Below are 19,167 nucleotides of genomic sequence, written 5' to 3'. Positions count from 1 at the left end.
CAACGGGTATCCAATCAAGCAGAGACGCTTCCGCTCGTTTGCTCAATACAATACCCACCCCAGCATATCCAACTGCAGCGGCCTCTGCATCACCAAAGGTGCGCAGTCGGAACCTGGAAGAAAGCGAGGGGGCAGTCAGTTCGATCACAGTACTTGCGTCCTGCGTCATTGCTTCTGACAGACAACATACATCGATACAGAGGGAATCTAGCGTACGCGCAAGAGCCACCTGTTGATCTGCTTGCTTCAGTGTGCGAACATTGAAGGTGGCTGAATAGACAGGCTTTCGGGGTTTGAAAACAGACTTCGAAGTGTTTAGGGTTGTAACTGAACTCGGACGTGCAGAAGCTGCAGCTGAGTGTGACGCAGGGCGAGCAACACGGTCAGTCCTAGAGCTGGGACCTGCGGATAAAGTATCCAAATTTGGGCGGGGGAGGGTGAAAGACGGAAAACGTGAAAGTGTAAGAAGGGAGGCGTCAACAGTAGCATGTTTTCGCTTACCCGCCCTGCTGTATGCAGCAAGTAAGGCGACCCGGCTGATGTCACCACGCGACGGCCGATGTGGCATGAGTTTATTCGTGTGTGTGCAATTCATGGTTGTACGGGGGCTGGGATACTGCCAGGGCGCCCACACCTAGACAAAAGGACGATTAGGGTCCTCAAACAAAGCCTTTGGCTCAAAAGCCTAACCGCAAGGCAGCGGTGTTTGGAGGGAAAATGCAAATGCATTACCTTTTCTACGGAAGAAGTCGCCATACATGTTCCAACCCCCAACCTGGAGGGCCAGGAGACTGTTCGTCAGACCTCTAACCATTGACCAACCTGGTATGAGAGACTCTGTGAGTGTCGCGCGGACACCCTCCAGTATAGCTCAATGGGTCTCCGAGGTACACAAACCGCCACACCACAGTCCAGTCCAGTCTCTTCGTGACGGAGAGATGATGATGATGATGCCCGTGATCTCGCCACATCAAAAGATCGCAGACAGGGAAAATATATCATCTGTAGTAAGGTCCAGTCTCTTCGTGACGGAGAGATGATGATGATGATGCCCGTGATCTCGCCACATCAAAAGATCGCAGACAGGGAAAATATCAGAACTCATCTGTAACTGTTGAATATCAACGAAACTATTTGATTGCGTGACATCGTCTGGTTGAAAAAAGCAATAGGGGTGAAAAATTCGGTTCTGATTACCACCATTCATGATTTTGTCGTCCGGTAACAGAGGCCACCTGACCTACCCAACGATGACCTTTCTCGGGTCTTGGGAACGCAACCAAATGTCAACCACCTACCCACGACTGAGCAAAAGGATGCCTCTGATGGTGTTAATATTTCCATCAAACTAAAATAAACTGGTTTAAACATCGTGACAAATCTACGGTAGTAACAAGCGCAAGATTGAAGTTTAACATTATTTGCGCATCACAACGAGGAACTTGCATTTCGTTAGGTTACGAAAGTAAAAAGTAACCAGCCCGCTCATCTGAGAGCGTTATTTTGGTAACTCCCAACAGCAACAAATCTCGTTCACTGATAGACTAGACTGATAAAAACTAAAAGAGATGGCAGACGAAAAAATTTACTACCCCTGATCGATTCTCCTTGTAGTTTTTTAATCAGTAGTTTAATGTCTAGCAATCCCTGTCTAGGCTTGGGCAACCTGGCAGTATCCCAGCCCTCGTGCTGCTTCGGATGGCATGGCAGCTAGGCATTGAAAGGGTACGGTTGTTTTTTTATTATTGTTGTCTAGCAATTGATTAAGCACTGGGTGGCATGGCAGCTAGGCATTGAAAGGGCGCGGTTGTTTTTTTTATTATTGTTGCCTAGCAATTGATTAAACACCTTAGATGGAAGCGTTGGTCAGCAAAACACTCAAGGAATTTACTCGGTGGTTATGAACTAGATGAATCCGTCAGATTTTTTCCACTTAGTTGCAAAAATAAGGAAAACTATCTCATTAACATACATGAACAGCAATTACATTTAGGAGCCTTGCAGTTTTGCGGTGAGCTTACCTCCCGATTAACCAAGGAGTACAAGGTGAATGAAAGTAGTGAATGCAACCTGTTCACTGTAGTAGCAATCTGAGAATAAGTCTGCATGTTAAACTACTAAGAGCAGAACATCACCATCAAACCACTTAAGATTTTGCAACATGGCCTCCCAAACAAACACTATTCGAAACGGGCACTCAAACGGAAGCCGACAAGCACTTGCTTGGTTGACCTCATTTATCACTGTTACGCAGAACAAGGAAAGCGACGAAGATAAAACGGGTGAAGGCATGTTCAGTTGGTGTAACAAGACACTGAACTATTATCATTATAAAATTGGTCCAAAACACCAGGACGTTTCTTGGGTTACTGGCTGTTTAATAAGATGGATAGTCATATAAGAGTTGATCTTAAATCATATGCTCTGACAAGAGAAAACACTTGCTGTGGACGGAAAGGCCAATGTCACGGATTCGCGCAGGAGATATTCACGTATGTCACAAGTGCTTCATGCTTTGATTTTTCTTCAAGTTTTTCAACCGATTGTCTAACATGCGTATCCAATGGTTCATAATCAACTAGTAAGGTAATGATTGCCAACCGATAGCTTTTAGAACCCAGAGGCACAGAATTCTCGCACTACTTTCTAACGGGATTATTTTACTCGAGAGCATTGTCTCCCAATATAATATAACAATAATCGTTCAGCTGCAACACCCTTTCGGTGCCTAGCTGCATTGCAACCCGAGGGAAGCACGCGGACTGGCATACTGCCAGGTTGCCTACGCCTAGACACGGTAAGTCGTGAGGCAGAGGTCGGGTTCGAACCACGTACCTTTATCCACTGAACGATCTCGCCTATGCCTCCCACTATACAGTAAGTCAGAGTAATCCAACCAGTACTACACGAGTAATCGACCGTTTGCAGGCGTAAACGGAGCTTTCAAAAACAACAACACAGATTACTGAAAGTATGTACACTTACTGGCATAGGGATCTTTGTCAATTCTTTACCAATGCAATTCTTCATGATGCTCCACAAATTCAAGCTGTAATTCGGTTTCGGTGGAATGGATGTTCTGCGCTGAAATACCATTTTCCGAACGGGAACGTAAACAGTTTCACTTGTCCGACGTTCGACTAGTTCCTCTTCATGTTCAGGTTCGGATTTTTCCAACTTAGCATCTCCACCAGGAACCAATGTACCAGTGCGACTGAAACCAAGCAAAAGTTCGTTAAATCGAGGTTGAAAGACTAAGAATGATTTCCGAAAACCAGTAAATCCAGGAATTCGCCAGGAAGAAGGCAGGGGGATAATGTGAGAAAACCGTACCACTTCAACTTCAGTTACATCTGCTGAAGCTTCGAACGCATTCGAGCTCATATCCAGGCATTCTCTCATTAGTTCGCCGTACTTAGGAACATATTAAGATAGCAAATGGCCAGGATGCACAAGAAGTTATAGCTGAAATTGAAATGGTTGCCGAATGAACATTTCCACTGCCCACTACCATAAATCGTCAACGAAGATGTAGAAGCCTTTGAAACTCAGATCGCAAAAAGAAGAAGCAGGCACCGTATCACAGAATCCGATCTGAGCAAAATTACACACAGGCTGAATCGGAACCGATATTGAAAATCGAGTTAGAGAAAAAAATAATCGCATTTCACGAAACTCGCCAAATCATCGGCTAGTCATACCGACTGTTCGAAAAGTGAACATCACCAGTTGGACATTGAGTCCTATCACACGGTTCACCACACTGCTGTTACAAGAACTCAGACAAACCTGACAGTTCAGCCAGACACCAAGCAACGCCGTCAAAGAACGTAATTGGAAGTAATTCGTCAAACGTCAGCCCATTGCCCCCAACGACAACCGATAACAAAAGATAAGCATAACGTGGATTAGCGAGACTTCAAGAAAACTGGAGTTAGGTTGAATAAACCTAAATGGTGAAGAGAAAATACAGACATTCCAAGTTGAACAGTTGTTATGAAAAGCAATTATCGGTTAACCGAAACAGGGTATCGATGTAGATTGAGAGCCTAATAACATTAGCTTTGATCTCAATCTAATCTGTTCTCCTCTACTCTACTCTCAATCTGTTTTGATCTCAATATGCCGACACTCACAGATCAGATAGTGGCCAAACATGGCATATAGATTAAAAGAAGTGTGTTTCGACCTAAAAAATCATCCTCCTTAGCCCGGAATGAAATTGGCTTAGTTGTATCATGCGACAAGAAGATCGCTTAGCAAGATTGTATGGTTTTATGGAAGGTCGATGTTTTCACAGTGACTAGGTCATTCAGAATTAGAACAAACTCACGTGCCTGACCGTCTAGGTCGTGCCTGAATAACTCGAGCTTCACGAAGGTGAGCGGGCGGATGATGTGCTCCACCACCGTATTCTTCTTCGGCAAAATCTACATCTGATTCATACTCAAATGCGACGTCAGTTCCCGTCGGGAAGGAGGAATCATCATCCTGAATACTAATCACGGTAGATGAGGTATCCTCTTCTTTCATTTCCCCCAGAACTGGGGCTGTACTTGCGGTATGGAGCTTGGCTGGTCTTTCACATTCGGTCGGAACAGCAAGCGGTGTGGGAGGGAGGTAAACGGAGAACTCGGAACTGACCTCCTCTGCGTCAAAGAAATCATCATCTGAGCTATCTCCAAGACTCGCTCGAACAGAGGGTATACCAGCCTGGAGTTCTACGGGTGGAACTGTGTTTTCTGAGTGAAGACGAGGAGCGGGCGGAGGAACTGGTTGCGAATGGGAGTCAGCACACGGTTCCATGGATAGGACCGGTGAGCTGGATTCGTCTGTGGGTTTCTTCTGTACGTCCGCAACACGGACAGCTTGACCAGGAATGGATGACAGATGACTATGTGTTTGGCGAGAGGAAACGTTACCTCCTAAAGGAGGAGCAGCTCCGCTGAACCCTGCAGAAAACAGAGCAAGTAGTAACCGAGAAGATAAATGAGGATATGCCTTACTAATGGAAACAAATTCAGTGGATAGCCAAATCGATATCTGCTAGAGAACAGCTCATTACACACGACAACTGCACACTACACGCACTTGTCAGGGAAATTGTGGGTGGCGTTCCGTGAAGAAACTAAAAGAAGTTGTTGAGAGGATGAAGTCACATCTCAACCTAAAAAAGTCTGTTAATAAGTGTACTTGCATCCCTGTCCGAAAATGGATTAACAGCCGTTTATGCAGAATCTCGTGGTTGGTCACGTGATAGCATCAGTGTTACGTTCACGGAAACCACACTCAGCTGATTTGAGCAAACAGTTACGTATGCAGGATACCAAAACATTGGCGTTGCAATATGTAAATAGAGTCACTAGCCCAAAGAAAACCACGTTTCCTTGGGTAGATCCTACGGCACATGAAAGTACTAAAAAGCTGTACAGGCATATCAATGGGGTCCCACCATCAGAAAAGCTCTACTACGTGCGTTTAAGTCACAGTAGTGAAAGATTAAATGACTGATTTGTTACTGTTCGTTAGGCGACCACCTACTGAGAGAGAATGAGGCGGATTCAGACGATAAACATGAATAGCGCATGTCTCATTGGCGCATGTCTTCATTGGCTTGTCACACCGAACTGCATCAGTGGGTTCCCGAGCAGAATCGGCAACATCAATTTCGGTTTGTGCTGAGCCGTGTAGGCGGCAACCAGCTGAGCGATGGTCGTGAAGATGAAAAGCCTATAGTTCCTCAACCATCAGCATATTACAATGATAGCCAATGGCTGACAAATCAAGTGGGAGGACCTCAGCATGTGTATGTGAACAGGTGATCTCCAATGCTCATAAAGAGCACATATTGCATACATATACCTTTAGGTAGTGTTATCCATCAATCAGTTTATTCTGCACAACGGTGGTCAGGGAAAGCTATTGGTAGCCCTGCCGATGGCTTATTAGGACGCAACGATGAAAAAAGGCACCAAATAGGTCAGCGCTTTAGCTGAGCAAGATTGTGTGAACAGTGTTTCCTTTCAGAAGGGATTGGTAAACAATCGGTAGTTTTTAACTGGGCAACGTTTCGATTTTGACACAAAAGCTTCATCAGTCCGAGTGAGCAAGTCACCAATTTTGCCAAGTTTTAAGGCAAACGGAGAACCAATCATTAAGACCTCTTCAGATCAGCACACTGGAAAAGTGCTTAATGTCACTTAAAGGGATCTTGTATTTTAGTTCATAATTCACACAAGAAAAGTTATAATCACGTCACTGAATTTAGTTTTCAGCCATCTTTCGCATTTAGTCGACAAGCCTTCACCTTTCGGATCTCACTCAGAAAGAAGAACTGGGCTCGTAAAGGATAGACTTCAAGTCATCGTTTCAGAAGAGCTAGATAAACAATCGGTATTTTTTTGTTTATCAAGCTCTTCTGAAACGAAGACTTCTCAATCGGTTCCGAACCTTCTCTAATTGATTGAGGATTTCAAGTCAGTTTCTTCAAATAATGCCTGTCTTTTCTGATAAAACCAGGCACGCAGAAATAAGGCACCAAATGGATGCAAATGGGAGTGCATTCGAAACAAAAGCTTGGCACTGATGTGCGTTGGGTATCAGAAACAAGAATTCAAGATGCAAGCACAGTGGTTGGGCTAAAAACCCCACCACTCTCCCCTCGCTTCCGGCTACACACATCTAGTGAGTCCCAGGCTGCTGCGGCTGGAAGTGCAGGGGCTGTTATCGTTCTAAGTCAATGGGCGGAGGGATGGGTACTTGACTGGATATCTGTTGATAGTCGCCTGGATGCGGTTCGCCTGGCAATGTCTGCGAAGGAGTCTCACAAGTGATAAGTTGATCGATGTCGGTTTGTCGTGTCTGCTTACGCCCCCAACTGACCGCATTTATGACACCATCAAAGATAAGTTTCACTATGCCCTACCGCCGTGAGATAAAAGCTCAGACGTCATTGGGGTTGTCGGAGACATGAATGAACAAGTGAACAGGCTTAGAGCATCTGGCATGAATTGGACTCAGTACGTACGGACAATGCTGACCGAAAGCCGGTTTATACAGTGCTAACTTCCGAAATAGCCGACGTCATCTGGCCACATGGTGTCCTCCAACGGCGTGCCGGTCACTACTTCAAATCGACCACATTGCCATCAGCTACAGATGGCGCGAATCAATAAACGACTGCCGGTCGTTTTGGAACACATTTGTAGATTCCGACCACGTGCTCGTCCGGAGTCGCTTCTCCCTACGTTTTTAGGGTCGCGTAAGATACGGGCAAATCTCTTGGCAACTGAGAGATTGGCAGGTCCGGACGTTAGACGAACTTACCAGTATCATCTTCCAGAGCGCCTTAGGAATGCTCTGCCATCAGATGTGAATTTATACTGGTACGAGAACGCCACATCTTTGCATAGTGCTGGAAGTTTTACCTGTAGCACGGCACTACCAGACGCATCCAAGCAGTGGATATCAGACCGAACAGTGGCACTGCCCAAATCTCGGAGAAAGATCCCACCCGGTAACGAACATAACGCGACAAATCACCAGACCTCAAGGGAAAGTGATCGTGCGCATCCACCGTGAAGTTTGGTGGATACAGAAAATCAAGGAAATGGAAGAAACCCAGAAAGCCGATAAATTTCAAAAATTATTTCATTTGATCCACACCACCTGGCCCCGGAAGCCATTTGTGAATGAAACCATCAAGGATCCGAATGAAGTGGCCCTCTTGAGTAAAGAATGCCTCGACTGGAAGGCTAAATACCTTGAACCACAGCAATCACGTCCACCAGCTGCCATTCATCTAGAGCCTAGACCTAACATAGAACCCTGAGCTGTGAACGCGGAACGGCCTACGGCCTCGCAGGCTTATAACTGCATATATTCTCCAAACCACCACCGAGTTTCTGGTCCCGATGACGTCTCAACCGCGTTATACAAAGATGAAGGTGAAGTGCTCTGTCAGCGCTTGTCTGATCTGTTTGCTTGCATTCGGGAAAAGGAGTCTGTCCCAGACAACTGGGAAGAGTCGGTGATAGTGCCCATTTTCAAAAAGGGGCTCGCAGTGGGTGTGGGAACCATAGGTGACCCGGTCGTAACGGTATAGTTGGCGTCACTGATGCTCCGTCACCTTATGGCGGCCCGTGAGACACTGACTCGGTAAGCCGGATCCTGGCCCGGTAGGAGTTATTGCGTCGACCAAAACTGCACACCTCGACAGGTGCTAGAACAAGCCATATGCATAAGCGGCCTACAATTCTAGTAATCCTGGACTTCCAAGGCGAAGTTCAAACGGTTGACCGGTCTGTACCCCTTACCACGCTCGCTCATCAAGGAATGTTCCGTAAGTTCTGTCCATCAAGGGTGCTCAATCTCTCCATTTCTATTTAGTTTCGTGATTGGTGAGTTAAGGAGACGATCGCTGGAAGGTCTTTAAAATCCCTCAGTTCAAATAAACCGCAGCGAAGAACTTGTCGAAGATTACCTTCTCATTTTCAAAAAGGATAAGACTCAGGTGCTTCTAGATGTACCGAACAGAGTTAATCCGTCCTTTGGTATGCGATTTGCACCCACAAAGTGTAAAGTCATGCTCGTGGATGTGGAGCCACCGAGCACGTTACTAACAATCCAGGGAGAGGTATTGGAAGTTGTGGAGCGTTTTGCGTATGTTGGAAATTCTATTAGTTCTGATTACATTGTGACAGATAAGGTGGATGCACGAACCTGCAAAGCCCGGGTCGCATTTCCTAATACGATACCTGTGAAATCTAAGTGGTATATCCCTCAATCTCGAGGTCGTGTGTATCAGACTGCAGTGCGGCCATCATCATCATCAACATCATTACTGTCGGCTGCAAGAACCGTGTAGCTGTCATACAGTAGTTGTACCCACCACAGTTTCGTTCACCGACGATTTGAGGAGGTGGGGTAGATAGCTGCGCATTGGAGGCGGCATCTGACGAATTAGTGTGTAATTTAACTACAGCATTGTAGGTGGACTGTTAAGTGGGATTAGGAAGGGAGCTATACATTGAGGGCAATACTTTGGATGCATGAACGCAATTGAAGGCGCGACTGGGCCATGTCTGACAATGTCTCTAACTAGAAAGATGGCAATCATCAGCGCAGCTGAGTTTTCCGGCAATGGCTTCCATACTTCGCGGCAAAGTGGCGGTTTGAGCTCCCCTGGTTCGTTTGCACTCCCCTCCCCCCGCGGTAGTGCGGAAAGATCCCTCCAGGAAGTCAATCAACTGGCATACGCGGCACGTGGCCAAGCCAGCGCAACCTATGCAGTGTGATCAGTTCATGTATCGAAGGTGAGTTATTTTCACCTAATATCATTCGACGAACTTCAACACTGCTAATTCAGTGTTCCCACCAGATTCGAGCAATGCTCCGAAGACATCGACTGTCAAACACTGAAATTCTTTTGACGTCCTCGGCGCGCACCGGCCAGGTTTCTGATCCATATAGTAATATGGAGCGCACCACAGCATTGTAAACTCGACCCTTGACAGAGTAGCTGATGTCACGCCTGCGCTACAGGTGACGCAGGTTCATAAAAGTTGCTCTGGCCTTCCCAATCCGGATGAAAATATCATTCTTCGAGGGAGAACCAGGACTGATACAGCTGTCCAGGTAGACAAATTTGTCTACCACCTCAGTCGGTTCATCCGCAAGCATGAGGCTAGGGTTCGAGCCCAATCAGTTTTCCAGCAGCACTTTACACTTTGCAGGTGTGAAGCTTATGCCGAACCATGAGGCAGAATTACTTAGGTTATTAAATATTGTTTGCATTACTAGGGGCAGATCCAAGAAGAGCTATGTCGTCCGCGGACTCGATATCTGTGAGTGGACGCCCCGGGAGCACTTCGAACCCACAGGCGTTAGAGGCTGGTAGTGAGTCGCGACTGGGCCATGTCTGACAATGTCTCCTACCATTGATATGGCCCGTCTCGGGGTCCCCATCCAGGAGGACGGCATTGACCAGTGCAGCTGAGTTTGCTGGTAATAACTTCCATACTTCGCTGCCAGGTCATTGTTTGACCGCCTCTGACTCTCTTCCACCCTTCACGTAGTTGTGCGAAAAGAGCGCTTCAAGGAATTCGGTCGACTGGCATACGCGGCACGTGGCCAAGCCAGCGCAACCTATGCAGTGTGATCAGTTCATGTATCGAAGGTGAGTTATTTTCACCTAATATCATTCGACGAACTTCAACACTGCTAATTCAGTGTTCCCACCAGATTCGAGCAATGCTCCGAAGACATCGACTGTCAAACACTGAAATTCTTTTGACGTCCTCGGCGCGCACCGGCCAGGTTTCTGATCCATATAGTAATATGGAGCGCACCACAGCATTGTAAACTCGACCCTTGACAGAGTAGCTGATGTCACGCCTGCGCTACAGGTGACGCAGGTTCATAAAAGTTGCTCTGGCCTTCCCAATCCGGATGAAAATATCATTCTTCGAGGGAGAACCAGGACTGATACAGCTGTCCAGGTATACAAATTTGTCTACCACCTCAGTCGGTTCATCCGCAAGCATGAGGCTAGGGTTCGAGCCCAATCAGTTTTCCAGCAGCACTTTACACTTTGCAGGTGTGAAGCTTATGCCGAACCATGAGGCAGAATTACTTAGGTTATTAAATATTGTTTGCATTACTAGGGGCAGATCCAAGAAGAGCTATGTCGTCCGCGGACTCGATATCTGTGAGTGGACGCCCCGGGAGCACTTCGAACCCACAGGCGTTAGAGGCTGGTAGTGAGTCTTCCATGACCGTATCAGTGACGAAGTTGAAGAGAGAAGGTGAAAGAGAACAGCCGCGTCTGACACCACTTGATGTAGTGAACCCAGGCAAGAGCTTCCCCTAGACCTTCACACAGCTACGGCCTTAGGGAGGGGGGTCAAGAACTTTTGGAGGACACCTTTACTCCGCAGACTGCCTTAGTGCCTGACGGTCCACAGAGTCAAAGGCGGCTTTCAGATCAAAGAATATAACCAATATTGGTCGCTAGAAACAGCGTCGCTCTTCGAGAATCTGTCTGAGGGTGAAGATGTGATCGATGCATCCTCTTGCATGACAGAACCCAGCTTGATTTTCACGGATCCCTCTCTCTCTCTCTGTGTTCAGCCAACCTTCGAAGGATGAGACCAGAGAGAACCTTCGATGCAACAGCTAACAGGCTGGTGCCATGATGGTTTTCACACAGCGTCCGCGCACCCTTTTTGAAGATAGGGATGACTGTCGACATGCCCCATCCTGCAGGCACCTTCTCTTCGTTCTGTATAGCACCAATAAGCTGTTAGATGGATCGCCAGGGATTCTCCGCCTTTGAACAGGGCTGGATACAGACCGTCCGGTCCTGTTGCCTCACGTTTTAGCATGGATATTTCGCACTACAATGGAGACTGCTTTGTTGTATGGATGTGAGACTTGGCTTGTTCGAGCAGCGGAACACAGACGTCCACCTGTTTCTCTCCACCCTCATTGCTGTTTGCTTTCTTTATAGCATCGGTCGTTGTTTGTTGAAATACTTGTGGGTTGGAATCAGACATTAACGAGCTTAGTCGTTAACGAGATTTCCTTTGCAACCAAATCTGTGAGAATGCAGGAGTTACATTCCCGCGAAACAGCAGGGAAACATTGCCAAAACCTACTATATCTTTTTGAACCACTTTTCTAAAAAAAACAACTCTTGACCACTTCATCCGCAGCGTTGCATTCATAGCCTTTAGAGAAATGACACTAGCAGTTTCACCTTGAACATGGTCCGTAGCCGTGTCCTTTTTGCTCTTCCTCCTCATTTTCTACATAACTGATGTGGTATCTGCCGGATACTGCAACACTGCTTCATCGAATATCTTTGATAGCTTGAAGGCCATTATAGTGAATAAACTTTTTGAGAGTTACGGCAGTGAAGCATCAGTATCAACACTGATCTTGCTGTCTTTGATGATGATGAACATATCTGACAGCCACTAGCTGCCTGCAACCTAGTTTTTGTTGTGTTAACGGAGTGAATGAAGAGGACTCGGTGTCCCAAGCCTCAGTGAAGAGTTGATTTCGTTGTGAAGACGAGGACTAGTGATTACGAACAGCGTCAACTCAAAAAGCCCGTCAGCTGTCGTACCCGTTCTGTGCATAGCCGCCATGCAAGGGTCAAGACACTGTCAGGCTGCCCAAATCTCGACAGTATCAATCGAAAAACAAAGATTGGGTTGCAGCTGCTATGCAGCCTGACAGCTGAGGCACCTCGAAGAAGATAGAAGAATTAGACGTAGAAGAGATAAACGATAATAACTAAATGGTGGCACTATAGACTCCAAAATTCAGAAAAAGCGATTTTCAAACCTACAAATTCGTCTAGAAATTTTCTCTGCGGGACGAAACCCGGTCTGCCACTCACGTACTCTGTGCTGACGATCGGGAAACCATCTGTATAGAAGGACTAAGGCGATAATCTTCGACTCAACTGACAGTAAACTGGTGGATCATGCGTTCCTCGTACGTCACGCTCAACTTTTTAAGGAGAGCGGTCACAGTCAACAACATCCACTATAGGGAGACTTTCATTTTAATCTAAAATTGAGGAAATTAACTCATACTGACATTCTCTGCACGTTGCACAGGGATGAGTATTGGTTATTTGGGTCAGATCCTTTGTGACATAGCATTAGGCAATAGAATGGAAATCTGTTCTTCAGTCTATAGGAACCGACCATTCAGCGCTGCTTGGGGGATGGATGATGCTAAAGTGTGAAAATTGAAGTGCTCAGCTCACAATTATGGATGGTCGCGTAATTTACCCCATATTCAGTCTAACTTTCAATAAGATGGAAGTAAGATGGAAGACCACTGGAGAACTCCATTCATGCAGCAAGATTCGCTACCTGGGTTTCACGGTACGATTAAAGATCTTTCATTGACATCTGTTGCTTAAGATGCAGCTGTTCGGACCAGTGGAATGTAAGCATCCACTGTGGAAACTTAGTGACCTTGAATTGTGGCTAATGAGTTTGACGCTCTTTCTACTTCATACTCATAGATCGCGCAACTAAGTTAGGCACAGTACACTGGTGAACCGCCAAATCGTAATGAAAGCCCGGTGTCAATATACAGCCGGAGTGAACATAGGTAGCTTGGTGCATGCCGTACTCTTGGACGTCATCTGGCTACATTTGCTAAACCGAGAGGGTATCTAGCTGAGCCAACCGTTAAGCTGCGGAGTGTGGACTAACTGGTGCTCACAACGCCGGGAACTGGAGCCACCGCAATAGAGTTGGTGAGCCAGAACAAGCGTAGAAACTTATCCTGTGAACTAAGCGTCTGAATGGACCTCTCTTGACGTAAATAGTCCTGGCTACCTTATAGTTAAATACGAACACACAAAAAACTGCACTACCTGCTTCGGCTTTCGCTAACAGACAACGAAACACTTATCTTAACTGCGGAGTAGGCTGCTGACAAGGATCTACTTGGTCAATGCAACCTCATTCCAATTACTGAGTGCTGTATCGACACCTGTATGATATAATTCTGATGATTCGAAGATGCCAGAGAGACGTACGCTTGTCCTGTTAGAATTACCAAGTGTAACTGATTGATCCTGCTAGAGTATTTGGCGCAACTCTCTTGAAGAAATAAACAACGAGGATCCGCAGCGTCTGGAATAAAACTGCATGTTCTCTTTTGAACTCATCGATGTACGAATGTGGACCGTTATTAGATGCAGTTAGTAAAGGTGAAGGAATTCAATAGGATTGCCTTGGTTATTAGAATCGCTCCACATTGTGTTGGAAATCAGATGGCACGGTGACTCAAATGTTCAGTACGAAGAGGGAGAAAATGAGGTGCACCCAGAAAACGAAAAACCCAGGAATGTGCAGAGTACGATTCAGCTACCAGGCCACCAGAAGCACGAGGGTTAGTATGCTGTCAGGTTGCCCAAGCCTAGAGAGGGGAATTCGAGAGGAGGAGGTCGGGTTTGAACCACGGACCGTCAGTGAATTCGCGCTCTAACCACTGAGGCACTTGGGCCAGGCATATGAGGGGAATTCGAGAGGAGGAGGTCGGGTTTGAACCACGGACCGTCAGTGAATTCGCGCTCTAACCACTGAGGCAACTCGGACAAACAGGCATATTGTTACCAGAACTAATGTGATCGTTTCCTATGGAAAATTTACTACTCAAGTTAATGTCTGAAATGGAGTAAATGTTGAACACAACCTGATGAAAAAAACCTGTACCATACACTGACAGTGAATGAAATCCGAACAGACAGTGGGCGAAACGGTCACTGCTGTGAAAATTGCCTGTTTGAGTAGGTGTGAGTGCAGAATAGCGCGTTAACAGAGCAGCTCGATGAAGGCATTTAAAGGGACACAAGACTGTGTATGAAATAATGCTTTGGAGGTTCTCTCACAGTTTCAGCGCCGTTTCCGAGTGCTGCTCCAAAGACGAGTAAGTAAACATACTTCGCTGGATCATTAGGATTTATCTAGCTTCCCTGTCAAAATCTTCGATAAATCACCTCAATCTACTGAAACAAGGCTCAATGAATTTCGCACGAAGAGGATTGTAATCATGACCAGGTGTCATATAGTAGAAACTCAAAGTCATACAACCCTGGCGGATTAGACGCAACAGTTCAAGGCTGACGGAAACTCGGAGACTATGCTCAAGTGATCGACACTAAGGGCGAAACCAGTAGTGACTAGAAAACTATGAGTAGTTTGGCGGAGAATTACGTCGACGGCCGACCATGAGCCAAAAGGCAGCATACAGTTCAGAGGATGGGTAAATTAATGATGAGTGGAAAATACTTTCTCCAAGATGTTTCTGATATGTTGGATTAGTGGAAGATTACTGAGGTCAAGGTTTACTGCCCCGTTGGATGGGAAAAACTTGAAAATCCCATGCACACTCTCCCAGACATATTGGTTTTAGTGATTGTAGATGCAGATCTGAAGCGCTACACGGGTATAATTCGGAAGTAGTAAACCTTCTTACATCCCCTCCAAGAAGGCCGTAACAGGGAAATAGGGTACTCATCCGCTGCCGTGTGTACATGGAGGTAACACATCTAATGGGGCTGACTGAGGGAACCAATTTAGACTGCTCAAGGGAGTAGCCTCTGTACATAGTGATGACTCTTGGAGGTTCACCGTAAATGTAGAAATTTCGCGACATTGAAAAACCGTGAGCTGAACCTTTGGTAGTATATGGGCGTAGAAGGCAGGATTCTTCGTGGTCTGAAATTCCACGACGGGAAATCAAGCCATGAACAGACAGTATGCTGGTGCTAATTTAACTCCGGAATTGGGTGAGTTCCAAAAAGGTCAATCATAAGGCTACATCAAAAATCCTATGCATTGCTCAGATTTCACGCAAAAAGCATATTTCAGTTAGGGCTTGTCGAGAACACCGTACTCAATCCGCTCAAAGCGTGTTACCAATATTAAAAATACAAGCAACATATCGCAGCAGTATAGCACGCACCAAATAACTTTGGATCGGTTTACAAGGAAATTAATTTCACAGTGAGATTTCGGGGGACTGAATCATGATAGATTCGGACATTAAGCCCTCCAAGTTTAAGTGAATCTAAACACGAAACAAAGCACCCAGACATATGATCGGTCCACGAATTAATGGACTAATGAATCTATTCGCGTTCACAGTAGAGCTAATGAGCTGAAAAATGATTGGATGCCGAAACTTGTAGTTTTACACCACTGTGTTAAGAGTGAAGCTCGTTAGATGGAAAAGATCGATTTACAAGAGCCACCAAGCAGAAACAGGCTGATCGCAGGGAATGAATGATCACAAGGATTCAAGATACTCACTTAGTCGCCTAAGAACCCGGCGAAAACCTTTGGATTCTTGAGGGAAAAACCAAATTCCAACAGGAGTAATCGCGATATGCAGTAACAAAAAGCTAGCTACGTACAGAGAATAACAGTAAAGCCGGACACTTTAATGATGACGAAGTTGCAATATGAGGTAGATTATAAGCAATACAGTTTTGTTCAGGAGTTACGGAAGGAAGCTGGAAAATACGAGCCGGTGATATGCGAAATGTAGCTGAATATAGCAGTAAGGCTATCTGCACAGAATTCCCTACATTTTCCAAGGGAATATGTGATAGTGGTGCTGACTGCTAAAACTGGTTGTAGTGTAGTCCACGTGCAGAGCAACACACATTAGTGGCAGCTGACTTGCGTAATTACGTTCGCGTCTAGAACTCAAATCTGCCAAACTTCGTACACTGCTTTTGAACATCGGTTGAAACTATCGATGACCTCGTAATATTTTCGGTAAGGAATAACAGTAAGAAGGGTAATAATAACAATGTAACTGTCTCAATGAGTGAGCACGTCAACATGTTACAATATAGGTGAAAGTGACATTGTAAAATGACGCCCATTATATACCTGAAATCTAGAACAAAAAAAGGATAAAAATCAGACAAAACAATTCCTTCCTATATCAAAATGCGACTAAAGCGCTCAACTCCACAAACGCATAAAACACAACAATCACCCAAGCGGTTTATCACACCTGACAGTCTGTGAAAAAAATGAGGAAACGCTTTTCAAAATAATACTGTGCTGTCGGTGAGGAGGAAGAACACTGCAGGGGATCGGTTGCTCTTTTTAAAGTGAACAATCTCTCACGGTGAGTAATTCTGTTCGGAGAGACGGAGTAACAAACTTTGAAAAAGTCCGGGAGCATCTGTACAGACAAACAAGATGGAGGGAAGCAGCCACTGAGGTCTAAACCCACGTCGGCCATGACATCACTCACTTAGCCAAATCCTTCAACAAGATTTCTAGGAACTGTGGTTGGAATCCATCGGAACCGAATAATTCACAATGAGATCCGGAAACAGGTGTTCTGTGAAGCAACCAGTTTTTCATACGGCGAAAGTATGCAAGACTGTGGGTTAAGATGGTTCGGTTATGTGTCGCGTTCTACTCGAGAAGAGTTTTATTACCTATATCGAATCTGGAGTGGCAAAGGCATTCATTAGGGCAAAATATGACATGGCGGAAGGGAACGAAGGTTGCGAAAGGGATGCTGGAAATGCTGTCTGCTTTCGAGAATGGGTTCCACGTGCTTGGCTAGAGACTATCAAAGATACGGAGACTAACCAATATCCGTGTAATTTTCAGTCAACGTTGTGAATATTGAAGGCGTAGACAGTTTAGGTACTCGTGGTACGCTGGCATCAGGTCCGCCTCCCTGTTTCATTCATCATAGGAGTTGATTCGAATGAATTGGCACTGTTGTAAGAGACCGATGCACTAGTGATCTTCGATAACGTTGCTGTCAAACATGACGGTGATTTTGTGCAGTCCCGTCAACCTACTGTTCTGACATGAGCTCTAACAAGGGCTTCTAAAGTTTAGGGTAGGGCAAATGTGAGGTTACAAAGCATTTTATTCATACACCCCGACCCCGATTTCCTCCACCAAAGTGTCCACATTCCTGAAACAATCGTTCTCGATCGGCCCTATTGGCGATGGCTGTAAGGAGAGTTACTGGACTGAAATTGCGTCATATCGGTCGACTAAGATAAGAAAGCGGCAACCAATACAACTTTTTGCTAGCGCACAGCGTTGTCCGTATGCAGCTCCACAAGCCGCAGCTGTCGGCAGTTCATCGGACCGTTTCTAAAGCCAGGTGCTGGTTCTTGAAAGAACAGGTTCATCGCAAGGCTAACAATAAGTCCCTTCTCCCTTGCGGCTTCATTCGAACAGATTGATGTAGCTGTCCAGCACAGAACCTGGTTTTGCTCTCTGTGAAGACGGGTGTGATCAGCATGATTACACGATCAAATAAACTATACACTCGGACAACATCCCCTGTCTAGGCTTGGGCAACCTGGCAGTATCTCAGCCCTCGTGCCTCCTCTGTGTGGCATGGCAGCTAGGCACCGAAAGGGTACTACAGCTGAACGATTTTTTTCACAATCGGACATGCGTCAATGATCAGGACGGTGCGTGCTCGGTTTTTTGAAGGTAAGGAACGAAAGATGTCGAAAATTAGTTACAGAATCTAAGCTGCCGTGAGCTAACACATACGGCATGCATGAATAAGTTTAATGAGATTAGCGAATATACACTCATTTGCAAACTAATTTGGTTTTTCGAGAGACTCACCTGGAACCGAGCTCAATCTCTCGTTTGCGATGTTCTCAGGCAACATCGTAGCGACTAAAACATGAGGCGGCCTAATGCAGCACATTCACTTGCCTGAGAACATCACAAACGAGAGATTTAGCTGGGTTCCAGGTGAGTCTCTCGAAAAACTAAATTAGTTTGTGAATGAGTGTATATACGCTAATTTCGTGCAATTTGGTTTCAAGTAGAACATAAGGTTGACGGAAACCCGGGGACTGCGCCGACCTGATGAGCCCCAAGAAGGGCGGAACCGGTCGTGGGCTGTCGACAGATTTTCAGCAACCTTATGAGTAGTACATTACAAAGTTTAATGAGACTTGATTAATAAGTAGCTACTGAGAATCACCATGTCAAGTGACAAATTGCTTATTGTTCTCCAGCAGGCATTATCGTAGAGAGTACTGTGTATGTTTGAATTAATGCTAAAACCTATGGGAAGTTCATTTGTGAACGCAGAAGTCCAATTCTCTTCACTCAAACTTGTTCATCTGGTCGATTGCTTTTATACCGCGACTAAGATACCCATAAAGGACAGACCAGTATGTGAGATATTCCTTCTAAGGTTGCTTAGAAAGTGAAGTGAAAAGCTATCAGTTTCATTTAAGCGGAATCTATAGTCGGGCCACGGATGTTAGGGGCATTATCACGACGGAAGAACATACAATAAAATACAGCTTTGTTCGTATATAAGTTCACCAGCTGCAGCTAATCCAATTCACATATTGATTCCCTCGAAAGAGGATGTCAGTTCTTGTGAACAACATCGATATGCATGCGAGCGGATTGGTAAACAACTGGTGTTTACCAGAATTCTCTGAAACGATGACTACCCCATCTGTCTCAAACATTTTCCAATCGGTTGAAAACATTGACAAGTATCTATGGAATTGACTCCTCGTACAGCCTGGTAGACGGTAACTCTCAACGTTGTTTTTTCAGAACATTGAAGAAGTGGAATATGTTCGTTGTCCAGTCCGTTGAG

General features: G+C 45.6%; 1 protein-coding gene across 1 annotated transcript in view; it reads right to left on the bottom strand.

The window, feature by feature from the left end:
- The window catches only part of T265_05783 (hypothetical protein), a gene marked incomplete at both ends in the record, with an annotated part of 52,909 nt that overhangs the window by 15,713 nt on the left and 18,029 nt on the right, over positions 1-19,167 (bottom strand). The window contains 3 exons of the mRNA XM_009170877.1: positions 59-634; positions 2,986-3,214; positions 4,334-4,952. Coding sequence (XP_009169141.1) covers positions 59-634; positions 2,986-3,214; positions 4,334-4,952 — 1,424 coding nt within the window. The remainder of the gene's footprint in view (positions 1-58; positions 635-2,985; positions 3,215-4,333; positions 4,953-19,167) is intronic.

Source organism: Opisthorchis viverrini, assembly GCF_000715545.1.
Source record: "Opisthorchis viverrini unplaced genomic scaffold opera_v5_114, whole genome shotgun sequence".
Lineage (NCBI taxonomy): Eukaryota > Metazoa > Platyhelminthes > Trematoda > Opisthorchiida > Opisthorchiidae > Opisthorchis > Opisthorchis viverrini.
The sequence above is the reverse complement of the archived record's forward strand: the minus strand, read 5'-3'. Positions and strand labels throughout refer to the sequence as shown.